At 40.9% G+C, this 13,035-nt stretch overlaps 2 protein-coding genes across 2 annotated transcripts in view; both read right to left on the bottom strand.

Annotated features, from left to right (window-relative positions):
• Positions 1-1,330: 1,330 nt before the first annotated feature.
• LOC143398377 (uncharacterized) lies at positions 1,331-5,090 on the bottom strand. Its single transcript, XM_076855335.1, has 4 exons — positions 5,027-5,090; positions 4,094-4,129; positions 2,457-3,242; positions 1,331-1,341 (listed from the first exon to the last, which is right to left on the bottom strand). Exons 1-4 carry the CDS (start codon positions 5,088-5,090, stop codon positions 1,331-1,333), a joined length of 897 nt encoding a protein of 298 aa, XP_076711450.1.
• A 1,914-nt stretch (positions 5,091-7,004) lies between these two features.
• The window catches only part of LOC143398378 (uncharacterized), a 63,094-nt gene continuing 57,063 nt past the window's right edge, over positions 7,005-13,035 (bottom strand). Inside the window, exon 7 of the mRNA XM_076855336.1 lies at positions 7,005-7,045. Within this exon, the coding sequence (XP_076711451.1) occupies positions 7,005-7,045 (41 nt within the window). The remainder of the gene's footprint in view (positions 7,046-13,035) is intronic.

Genomic DNA, 13,035 nt, shown 5'->3' on the forward strand with positions numbered 1-13,035 from the left:
AAGCAAACATTTTGTTTCCTCAAGATACTTTCCATATGCTTCCTGTTGCATTTTATTCAGACCTTGACTTCTTAAGAAACGTGAGTCTTCCCAATATTACAACACCTCAGTTTCCATCTTAAAACTACCTCACCCAATTTTTTTTTGTAATATTTTGACACTTGGGTTTGTTTGAAATTGAGCCATGATTGTATTTAATCAAATGTTGTTAAACCTTTGAACAGGTTTGAATACTTCCAAAAATCATATTGTAATTCAAGACATTTGGTACTTTAAAGGATCTTAGAAAATTCTAGTGAGATTCAAAATATCTCAAGTTATTTTCACTTTAACCAAAATAGGGGGAGTAAAATTAATTAGGAATGAATTGTCATGGGATCCAACATTTTCAATCTCAGTTACTTGGGAATATAAAGTAGGAGTTGTATGAGTTCAAGGTCACCCTCAGGAACAAAGCAAGACCCTATATTAAATACCAAATAGATAATTAAATAATAAATAAAAATTATATAAAAAATTAATAAATAATCATATAAAATACCTGGAATGTTTCAATGTGTTATAATTTCTTTAAAGATACGATGTTTTAACTTTGTTGAGTAATATAAATCCACATCATTGAGTATGTCCAAGAAACTGTATGAAATTCTCAAATGCCTGATACATCATAGTGCGCTATGATCAGCCCAGTCACTACTCTATAAGCCTGATGATGACCCAGAGACTGAGGAAAACTAGAAGTCATGTCTGAAGGTCACCAAGTTTCATGTCTCAAAAAATGCACCTTACTGTCTATTGACCAAATTCCCACAGGTTCCAAAGAAAGGTGGGAATCTAGAGAGGGACAGGAATTAGGCAATGATGAACTCAGGAGAGAAATGATGGGTTCTAGGGGAAAGCTGGCTGAACCTCCATTCTCATTCTTGGAAAAAGGGGTCAAAGATTTTCACAATGTGTAGAACCTGTCAGCCTTTGCAAATTCCTCACTGATATTCTATATCCTTTCTTTCCTGAAAATTGACAACCATTTAGTACATATATTCTCAAATAGTTTTAAAGCTTGCACTTGTGATGTAAGGGATGCTGGAAACAAGGCAGTGATTACACTTGACTTGTGGATGAAGAAGGAGGGAAGCTTTCTGGAGGCCTCCATGAGGGAGGTGCAGGATATTCTTACACTGTGTCCATGACCTTCAGATTCCACACTCTCCCACCCCAGAAAGAGAGACAGCAATCAGAAAATGCATGCTGATTATTTTATTAGTCTATAGAGGACATGACTATGACCGTATTGTTCCAATGGCAGAATTTTCCAAAGGACATGGTCTTCTTAGTCACTCTCTGAAACAAAAAAAAGGGGGGAGAAATTTGTAAGGAAGATGTGACATGCAGGAGGTTTGTAAAATCTGGCTGGCATCACTAAAGGCCTGCAGGGGAGAGCCCATGTCCTCTTCTCCTGCTTCTCCTTCCACCCTGGTTAGACAACTTGCACTGAGCATGATCTACTTTCACACTTACAATATGAGGAATTAAAGATAACCCCTGGAAAGAGAGGTATAAGGATTGAAACTCAACAAGTTACATTTTTTCACTGTGTGAATGTGTGATTTTTAACACATCCCAATATCATGTTGAAGTCGCACCCCTTTCTCCACAGAAAAGCCCTCTTCACAATGGCTGTTTTTAGGACTGTCAACAAAAAAGTCTCTGCAAAAGAATCCAATGTAGATAAACTTCCTATTTTCATGTGTATGAATATTCCAAGAGGATATACCAAAAAATTAATGATCCAGATTTATGGTAGAGGTTTGGAGAAGGTAGGATAAGTGCATTCCTGATTTAGTTGAACACCTTTTTATTCAGTTGCACTTTCCAGTCAGGTGTAGATTAATTTGCCAAAAAGCATATAAAAATCGAGGGTTCATTGGAGCAGAGAGGTGAATTCACGTAGCAGGGATTCTGGACTGAGAGGCCCAGTGGTTGATAGAACTGATTTTTCATGGTCACAAGGAAACAGGAAATGGGCAATCATCTGAGTCTGAGCAAGGAGACACAGAACAAAGGGAGATCAATGCCCTGCCCCCCAAAAGCAACCATGCTCAGTAAACAATGACAGAAAGGACATTTGGTACAGGATGATAGATGATCAGAGTTACCTTCAAGAACTTAAATGGTCATCCTATACTGCCCAAGAATGCCTGATTATACACATTTAGAAATGGGTTCCATGACCATGTATTTTCAACATGTTTCCAGATGATTTGTTAGCACCTTCAATTTTGAGAAGCACAACAATTAGGGCCTTTGTTAGAGAGTGAGCTTAAAAAACAGTTGCCCCAGACTTCTATACCTGGGGTAGATTGCGCTGGGGAGGACGTTATAATCTATCCACTTGGGAAAGTGAAGGTGATGCCCAGGATTTTGCAAGATAATATGAGGCAGAAGCTCCCAATTACCTTCTGATTGGGGGGGTCCCTGCTGCTGTCCAGGACGAGGAGGGCGACCTTGCTGCTGCTGTTGCTGGCCTCCTTGCTGAGGGGGTCCCTGCTGCTGTCCAGGACGAGGAGGGCGACCTTGCTGCTGCTGCGGCTGCTGCTGGCCTCCTTGCTGGGGGGGTCCCTGCTGCTGGCCTCCTTGCTGGGGGGGTCCCTGCTGCTGGCCTCCTTGCTGGGGGGGTCCCTGCTGCTGGCCTCCTTGCTGGGGGGGTCCCTGCTGCTGGCCTCCTTGCTGAGGGGGTCCCTGCTGCTGTCCAGGGCGAGGAGGGCGACCTTGCTGCTGCTGCTGCTGCTGGCGTCCTTGCTGTGGGGGTCCCTGCTGCTGTCCAGGACGAGGAGGGCGACCTTGCTGCTGCTGCTGCTGCTGGCGTCCTTGCTGTGGGGGTCCCTGCTGCTGTCCAGGACGAGGAGGGCGACCTTGCTGCTGCTGGCCTCCTTGCTGGGGGGGTCCCTGCTGCTGGCCTCCTTGCTGAGGGGGTCCCTGCTGCTGTCCAGGACGAGGAGGGCGACCTTGCTGCTGCTGCTGCTGCTGGCGTCCTTGCTGGGGGGGTCCCTGCTGCTGTCCAGGACGAGGGGGATGACCTGGCTGCTGCTGATTGCCTCCTTCTGGTGGTCCCTGCTCTGAGTCATCACCTTCATCTTCATCTTCATTGTCATCTCCACCATCAGCAGGGGGTCTGGGTGGGCGTCCTCCAGGAGGTGGTTTATGAGGGACTTGTTCGGAGCTCTGGCTTGGGTCCTCAACCTCTGTGTGAGTACAGCACAAGAGTAGATGTGATTGCTGGTAGAAGAACCTCAGCAGGCACCTCTCTGGAATTGGTACACAGACCCTTTATTCTAGAACTTTCTTCTCAACTCTAACCTCCATTTCCATTTCCTCCTCACGGGGAGATCTCTTAACTGATATACTCATCACGTGGACTGTTTCATACCCAGATTTGAAAGTTTTTCGCCTCTGAATTTGCATTAAGGAAAATCTTTGATACCTTCCAGTTGCCAAGCAAAGCTAAGGGATTGTATATCTGAATGCTACCAGCTATCACTGCATGCAGTGATAACTTGTTGTCTATGAATTCATGTCAGACATGTAAGCCACATGTTGAATCAAGACATGTAGTCGTTTAGTGACCTACACTAACCTTGATAACATATAATAGAGTGAAGGAAACCCAAGGTGATGGGTCACAGGGAGTTGGTTTAGACTGTGCAGCATGTGTTGATCCTCTAGAAGTACTGATCAACAGTATCACAAGGTACACAGAAACAGAATTTTGTGCATTTCGTTCCAGAGCTCTATCATCCAAGGGATTTAGGAAGAACTGAATGACATCTGAGGATGCAGATTAGCTCATTTGCATTTTTCTGTCACCTCTCAGAAATTCTTTCTCTCTGGGAAACACCCTAACACTGCCCCTTGTTATCATGCTGTAGTTCTGGTCATTTTCCCAGAATAAATCTTTGGAAAGGCTTTTCATATTATTGAGGGAAATGACCTCCGTTAGTTGCTGAAAATAAAAATGATGGTAAGCAGAGGTGGTAGAAATGAACTTTCCTGAGGAACAGGAAGAGAAGGTCAACTGAGGATGAACTGGCCTTACCTGTTGATAGGGTGGAAGGGCCTTCATAGCTGACCTCTAGGAAATAAGAACAGATGAAGTGAAAAGTTAGTCACATATCTCTGGGGTCACCCATGTTCTACTGGGAAAGATGACTTCCAACCACAACCTGGACCCCTCTAAGAGAGATCAGCCATGCTCTCTGATGCTGATGGAAAGGGACGAAGATGTGAGAGAAAGGCCTGGTGGTGCCCCTCCTAGCCTCACCTTTCATGAAAATATGAAAACCATTTAGGTCTTAACTAGCATCTGTGGAACATTATGGTTAATATATGATAAGAGTTCTGGGTATTTCAATATCACACGTGGGTATTTTCTTTTTTTCCACCTCTTTAAACCCTTAGTGCTTCTTCACTTCATTTTTCGAGTATGGAAATCTTCCATGAACTTTTATTCCCACCTCATGCACACAGCTCATTGAAATACTGAGTGTAAGTCAGAGATAAATGAGAAATTGGGCCCTGGTATTTATCTCCATCTCTATAGACAGAGTCCAGTTTAGTCTCTGGATCTCTGTCTCTGACATAGCTCTGATGTTGGGATTTCTCCTTCCTGTGTCCTGCATCTGCTGTAGAGCCAGTAAGCCTGCAGCCTATCTGCTGGGAATACAATAATGTCTCCACAGCAGGCTTCCCTGTGTCAGTCTCCCACCTTCCTTGCATCTCTGACAACATGGAACAATCTTTCTTCAAATGCAAAACTTACATCTCCATGCTTCTGCTTGAAAATTTAGAGGGATGTTCCAACTTTACCTAAAAGTCTAAAGCCCTGGAATGAAACAGAGCCATATGTGGTATTACACTTTTCATAAAAACTCTGAAGTCCTGTCCGCATAATTTTGCCTCCCTCCCCTTCCCTCTCTGTAGTGTGGCTTTCTAAACCACAGAAGTTCCTACAATCCCCATTTGCTTTTACCTTCATTTGAGCTCCTTGCTGGGCTCAGGGCCAGCAAGGCCACTGTGAGCAGGACCACCAGCATCTTGGAGGATGTTCTGCAGTTGCTCCCAAATCTGTGCTGGGGGAAGCCAGGCAACTCCCTTTATAAGGAGGAGCAGAACAGTGGTGCCTCTGAGCTCCATGCTGGGTGACCTCACAGCTGACACACAAGGATGTCTTGCATCCTTGCTTTCTCTTTGGGACCTCAGCCCAGCAGGATGGGGTGGCCAGGAGGTTGTCAGTATGTCCTTTCTAGGAGGCACAGTATGTGAGTTGAGCAACAGTGTTGAAGCCAAACTGTCCTCACAATCAGCACCAATATTAGAACAGAAGATCCACAATTATGTGAATTTGTCTGTTTAATGAGACTATGAATCTGTCCTTCTACTGTGAATGTGTTTGTGGGAAGTTGTACTGCACACATGTTTTTTTTTTTTTTTTCTCTGTGTGTGTGTCAACAATGACCTTATTTGCAATGTTATTTGGTTGGTGCAAATTTGGGTTTTTAAAATCCAAACTTAGTCAATGAAGATGTAGGAGTCCCTATGTGTATTGAATATTGTGAAGGTGTGATGAGTTACTGCTATTTCTCCTCAGTTCTCTGATCAGTCAGGAGCTGCACATGAATACCTGTCAACGAAACATTGACCCTTAGCCTGCTAGAATCCAAAAAATTGCCCAGAAATCATAGGACTGGCTTCTATAGTGGAAGTCTTGATGTTGTACTAACACACATGGGCATAAAAAGTTCTGTTTTCACTAACATCTTTGGGTGGATTTAAAGCAAAGTTGTCAGATGATACCCTGTGAAATTTCCATAGCAGTGAAACACAGATAGACATTTCCAAGATGAGCAGTGCTATTCCACAATCTCACACTTGTTCAAAGCATTGCCATATTCCACAGTGTTCTTTAACACTTCCAGTGAAAATGGGTTGACATAATTATGCACTTCATTAATGCAGGCTCATAGCACCTGTAAAGTCTCAATTTCATTGCATTCACATTCTGTGTTACAGTCAGATTCTATCTGGTTGTCGGAGATTGGTATTCACAGTGAGGAACATTCTTTGCAATAATCTGATTGGTCTTCATTCCTACTCTCACAAAACTAGGTGATTTATTGTGCTCTGAGCTCATACTCCTGCATTTATTTATCATTTTATGTTTCCTCCCTCCTTCATTTTGGGAGAATTCCTTTATTTAATCTTACACATCAACTTTTATTCCATTCTTCACTAGCTGTGTTTCATTTTTTATTCCAGAATTCTGGAGCAGGGTACTGTGTTTCTAACAGGTCTCTGCATGACTTGCTGTACCATCTGCTATTCATTGTGCTCTCTAGTAGTTACCTGCTCACCCTTATCAGGGACAATCTAAACCCTTCTCTACTACCAGCTGCATCTCATCTTTTCAGACATTCTCCAGGTGTGTGCAAGTGTTCAGTTATGCAGGACTGGTGATGAGTTGAGGAAATTGTTTGGAGGTATGGCAGGGAGAGGTATGGGATTGGAAATGGTAAAGACAGGTCTCTTATGAAGCGAATGCAACTGGATCCTTTGTTGTGTATGTGAGTGAAATTTTTGCCTCATTTTTCCAGAGCATACTAAAGGAAGGCTTCTTAAATAATGGGGTTGCCTGCAGATATGAGTAACTCTTACAATGTGACCAGGCTGGTGGATATAATTATTATTATAATTAATATATGAAATGAAACATTGACCCTTATATATTAATATATATTGAGATATATTCCAGACGGGGTGATGGGGTGCATATTACAAATTGGCAATCCTTTGCAAACAATGTTAAAAAAAGAGACATTGTTCCTAGGCTAATGGGTTTATTGGGAGACACAGCAGAGCTGCTTTGGCCTGGCACATTCCTCTATTCACTGCCATGACAGCCTTATTTCTGCAGACACAATATGAGAAGAGAACCAGGTGATGAGTGGTCCTCACCAGACGACATATTGTAGATCTTCAGATGGGAAAGGAGCTACAGAGAGAGGGAGAAAAAGGGAGAGCCAGTCTGAGGTTCCTCCTGCTCCATGTGAACAACTATGGATGTTGCAGTCTGGTGGCAGTCATCCTTGTCCTTGGCTTAGTGGGTCCTGGCAGAGAGTTGGTGATTTTTCCAAATATCACTCATTCTGGGCCTCTTCCTGCCCTTTTCCTATATCAGCAATGCATGAAAGCAGCTAGTGTATCCTGAAAGAAAAATATCACATTTGAACGCACCAGACACAACCACACTGAGGCAATAGAGCACTGATAGAGCATCTGACAGTTAAGAAAGGTGTGGTTGAAGCCTTGAGCGAGGCCACAGCAGGAAGTTTTGGGAGCCCTAGGTGAGTACACCCCGTCCAGCAAGGGTCTTGTCTGAAATGTGTACTCTGTCTTGGTGTAGAATTATTCCAGTTAATCTGGATGCACAGAAGAGAATCATAGGCTGGAAAACACACTGGGAAGTTTAGAAAGATGCTGTCTGAAAACACAATAAAATGAGCTGGAGTTCAATTCACTAGTACAGTGAATCTGTTTTCAATGTCCAGTACACAAAAAACACATTCAAAATATGAACAAATGAAATATTCCAATATAGAAATCTAGATTTCTAATATGAATCACTCATCTTTCTTCATGTTGTCTGCCCAAAATAAACATGTGCTGGGTCTAATTAATGACATTAAATTATTTTCACTCAAATGTGGAGACTCTGGTCAGCATTTAAGTTATGTTCTCTTTATTAAAAAAAAAAAAAGGAAGGAGTAAAATTAAGTAGGATTGACAGAGCATTGGTTCCCACATTTATAATCTCAGGGTCTGGGAATATAAAATAGGAGGAGTGTGAGTTCAAGGTCAGACTCACCAGTATAGCAATATCCTACATTAAATAATAAATAGATAATTAAATCATAAATCAAAATTATATAAAATAACAAATAATTATATGAAATACTTAGAATTTTCAATATGTTATAATCTCTTGGGAAATAAGATATGTCTTTTCAAATTGTTGAGTCTTATAAATTCATATGATTGGTATTGATATTGGTATTGGTATTGACCCAAGAGATTGTATAAAATTCTCATATGCCTGATACATCATGGTGCATTATTATCAGCTACAGCTCTATTCTATAAACCTCATGATGGTCCAGAGACTGAAAAAAAAACTAAAAGTTATGTATGAAGGTCTCCAGGTTTCATGTCTTTACAAATCCACCCTACTGCCTATGTACCACATTCACACAGGTTTGGATGCAGAAACATGGGAATCTTGAGAGGGACAGATTTAAGCAATGATAAATCTGAGGAGAGAAAAGTTGCGTTCTAGGGAAAAGGTGTCTAAATTTACATCCCCATAATTGGAAAATGGAACAATGATTTTGGAAATGTGTAGAACCTCTCAGCCTGTGCAAATTCCTCACTGATATTCTATATCCCTTCTTTCTTGAAAATTTACAAACACCTTAGTACATATATTCTCCAAGACTTTTAAAGCTTGCAGTTGTCTTATGAACAGTAAGTGATGCAGGAAACACTGCAATAATTACACCTGACTTATGGATGAAGAGGAAGGGAAGCTTTCTGGAGGTATCCATGAGAGGAATCCAGGATGTTCTTACATGGTGTCTATGACCCTCACATTCCCCAGAAAGAGACAGCAATGAGAAAATGCATGCTTATTATTTTGTTGGTCTATAACTATTACTGAAGGACATTGTCTTTCTATTCCCCCTCTGAAACAAAACAAAAGGGGAAGGTTGTATCTACCATGCGGCCAGCGCAATGGTTTCATTAATGAGGTTCTTGGCATAAAAGTTAGCTAGCAGAGATCGAAATAAACACACAGACTCAGTTACCTTTTTCTATGACCAGGTCCCAGATGGCTCCCCTCTCTGGTTCCCTCCTCTAACCGCCCGGCAGGGCAGCAAGGATTACTCAGGGCTAGCAGGAGAGAGAGAGAGCGAGCACGCCAGGGAGTAGCCTTTTATTGGGGAGCAAGAAATTCAGGGGAGAATTCCATCCAATGAAGGTTGAAGGGGGGCCGCACTCCAAGGTCAGGGTCAGTGATTGGGCCTCCGGGGTCAGTGGTCAGTTACACCCCCACACGGACAGGTTCTCTCAACAGGAGAGGGCCGGGAAAGCTCCGACACAGCCAGAGCGCCTCAGACCCTAACCGGGAGTCACCCAGTCACGTGTGAGAATGGCTCCCGACATATTCCCCCTTTCTTTTCGCAAAAATGAGGCGGCGGTTCACTCTCTGGAGTTTTTGTATTTTTGTTCTGAAGACTCGCCATCCTACAATTACAATGCAATAAAGAATTAGCAGCAAAGAGAATAATCCAATAATGTACCAGGCCAAGTGTTTAAGAATGTTTCCAGGGTTGAATCCATTTAACTCCTTCAATATTTGGTTAGCCAAAGAAGAAGGATCTGAAAAATCAGCTCTATTATTTTGAATGTCTTGGATATGGTGATGAAGTTCCAGAATATCCAAGCTATTATTACTATTTTGCCAAATACCTAACAAATGGTTTTTAACCTTCTCCCAATCCCAGAGAGAAGCATTGTACTTGGCAGCTGTAACACACACATACTTATAATTAGCATGGCATTTAAGCCTTTCTTTAAATTTTAAGGCTGAAAGTTCATTACCTATGTCAATAACAGTTGCCTCTAAGGCGTTTAATTTAGTTTCAATCTTTTCATCAATATTTACTTGATTGCGCAGAGCCTTGGAAGTATTTTGAGTTAAATTATTAAGAAATTTTGCATGCTGAATATTTTGAGACAATGTCAGAGACGCAGAGACAGTTGATGCAATAAAAGAGACTAGTGCCAAAACACCAACAATTATAACTCCAATAGCACGTTTAGGTCTTGCCAGCTGGGCATGAATTTGTTATAAGACTTGTAAACCAGCATCAGCATACCATGGCTCTGAAATATTAGCAGGTAATAAAACGAAAGAGGGCTGACTAAGTATCAGCACTCCTTTTCCTCCATTATACCTAGTAATACAATTGGTATGGTTACATTTTTTACAAGTAACAATATATCTGTCATCTATCCATTTAACTTTTACATTTCCAATAATTAAAACATAAGGAGATTGGACACAAGCTCGTAAGCCATAGCAAGATCCCTCTTTACAGTTCTTGCCAATAAATCTTGGTAAGGGTTTGTCTGTAAAATGTAAGAATTCTGAGGCAGCAATTAAACGCCAAATATCTTTTTGAACACCACCTTTACTATAAGTCAAAATATTACTAACAAATCCTGCAGGTGTCATAGCAGAATTTCTTCGTAATTGTCTCTTATCAATTTTTGGAGACCAGTCTAAAATATACCCACTATATTTAGACACCTTATGTTGTACAGGAAAGGGATTTATACAATCCATCCATTTAGGAAAGGTGCCAATCTCAATTGTAGAACTATTTGGACAGTGGTGTATCTGTAGAGGCTTTGCAGAAATGACTGGCTTATTATGGGAAAGTCCCATCTTAATTACTGATCTAGTATTAGGTTTTAAATCTCCATAAATAGAATTATTTGTCAGTCTAGGTCTACCAATCGCTGTCTTTTCTTCGAATGATACTTTCAGACAGCCAGCATGTTTATCATGGGACCAACACAAGGGTAATTGGGCACTATAGCCAGAATAATTAAATCTAGTCACATGATTGGGAGTAATATGAGTATCTGTAAATCCTCCCATCATGAATGAGTCATTAGTAAATACTGGAATAGATTCTCTAGTCCACACAGCTGGGTGTACCAGGGGTGGATCTGGGAAATATGTCCAGTAAGTGTCTACTTGATCCCCCTTTACCTGACAGCCCAGTAGGGCAATTACTGTTGTTACCATCATCATTGGGGTCCTGTTTTCTCCTAGGTCTCGAAGTATTCGGGAAGCCTGGGTTGTTAGCTTCTTCACGTCTTTCCATGAAATCAGCTTTTTGGCTGGGTCAATCTGGTCTTTCCTCATCCTTTTCCGATATCTCCTCCTTCTGGATGGGGGCTCCTCTGGGTCGATCCTCAGTCGCTTGAATCTGGGTTCTATCTCTTCCATGTCTGATAGCACGTTCAGGCACCCAAATAGGATGAGAAGAATTTTCTGGGAAAATACAAGCATGCCCTCTGCCCCATATAAGCACTGGGTCTGGGCCCTTCCACTGACCGGTCTGTAAATCTTTCCACAAAACTCTGCCTAAAGGGCCTGTTACTGAGGGAGACATTTGTCTCTCAACAGCAGTGTGACCTTCTGCGTCACAGTTTAAAAAATTTAGAACAAACAAGGCATGATTAAGGCTATTTTGGGGAGTCATAAGCCTATCCCCCCTTTTTAATTTTTGTAATTGAAGTTTAATAGATAAATGAGCTCGTTCTACAATGGCTTGACCTTGGGGGTTATAAGGAATTCCTGTTTTATGATTAATTTTAAACTCTTGACAAAATTGTTGAAAAGAAGAGCTCACATAAGCTGGAGCATTATCTGTTTTAATCTGCATAGGGCATCCTAAAACAGAAAAAGCTGCTAGGCAATGAGAAATTACATTTTGAGAATTTTCCTTAGTACGTGCTGTGGCAAAAATAAATCTAGAATAAGTGTCCACTATGACATGCACATAACACTGCTTACCAAATTGAGGAATATGAGTTACGTCCATTTGCCAGATTTGATTTGGTTTTAATCCACGGGGATTTACCCCTGATGGCAGAGATGGAGTGTGAATAACACACTTAGGGCATTGGCTTACAATCTGACGAGCTTGTGCTCTAGTAATATTAAATTTTTTACATAAGCTAGAAGCATTTTGATGATGCAAGGAATGGGAAGCTAGTGCACAGTCATATGAAGACATCTGTTGACAAAAAGCTACGAGTTTGTCAATTTTGTTATTACCTGAAGCTAAAGGTCCTGGAAGATTAGTATGAGCTCGTATATGTCCTATGAAACATGGATATTTCCGCATTAGCACTGCCTTTTGTAAATTATGAAATAATTTAAATAACTCTTGTGATGAAGTATACCCAATAACTGAAGTTTCAATATTTTTAGTAACTCCGACTGCATATAAGCTGTCAGAATAAATATTAATAGGTTCATTTGTAAAGTAAGTTAAGGCACAAATCAGAGCTTGAAGCTCTGCTCTTTGGGCAGAAGTATAAGAAGTTTGTATTACCTCTGTGTGAACACGACTATAAAATCCTGCTTTACCTGAACTTGATCCATCAGTGAACACTGATAAGGCTTCATCTATAGGATGGGCACGTACAATCTTTGGAAAAATAAGTGACGTTAGTGATGCAAATTGTATAATCTTATCACGAGGATAGTGACTATCTATCTGGCCAGGAAAATCAGCAAAAGTTATTTGCCATGGGCTAGAAGTTTGAAAAAGCCAATTAATCTGTTGAACAGAAAATGGAATAATTATGATATCAGGTTCAGATCCAATTAATTGTAAAATCCTAGTTCTACCCTTAATTACTAATTGAGCTATAGAATCATGAAAAGGAATTAATGTTTTTTGAGGGGAGTGGGATAAATAAATCCACTCAATAACTCCTAATTTTTGCCATATGGCTCCTGTTGGTGTATGTTCAGTTGGAAATATTAATAAATACACCATTTCCTTAGGATCAACTCTAGTAAGCTGTGCATTTTTAATTGCATTTTCAACTTTCCTTAAAGCTGTTTTAGCCTCTAAAGTTAGCTGACGTGGAGAGGTTGGAGAAGGATTTCCTTGTAATATCTGAAATAAAGGACTTAACTCAGAAGTAGTTAGTTTTAAGGATGGCCTCAGCCAATTAATATCTCCTAATAGTTTTTGAAAATCATTAAGGGTATGTAACTCCTTAATTCTTATCTGAAGATTTTGAGGACGGATTGTACGTCCTTGAATTATCTGACCTAGATATTGAAAAGGTGACACTTTTTGAATTTTTTGAGGAGCTATGCATAAACCCATT

Source organism: Callospermophilus lateralis, chromosome 4, assembly GCF_048772815.1.
Source record: "Callospermophilus lateralis isolate mCalLat2 chromosome 4, mCalLat2.hap1, whole genome shotgun sequence".
NCBI classification, from domain to species: Eukaryota; Metazoa; Chordata; class Mammalia; order Rodentia; family Sciuridae; genus Callospermophilus; species Callospermophilus lateralis.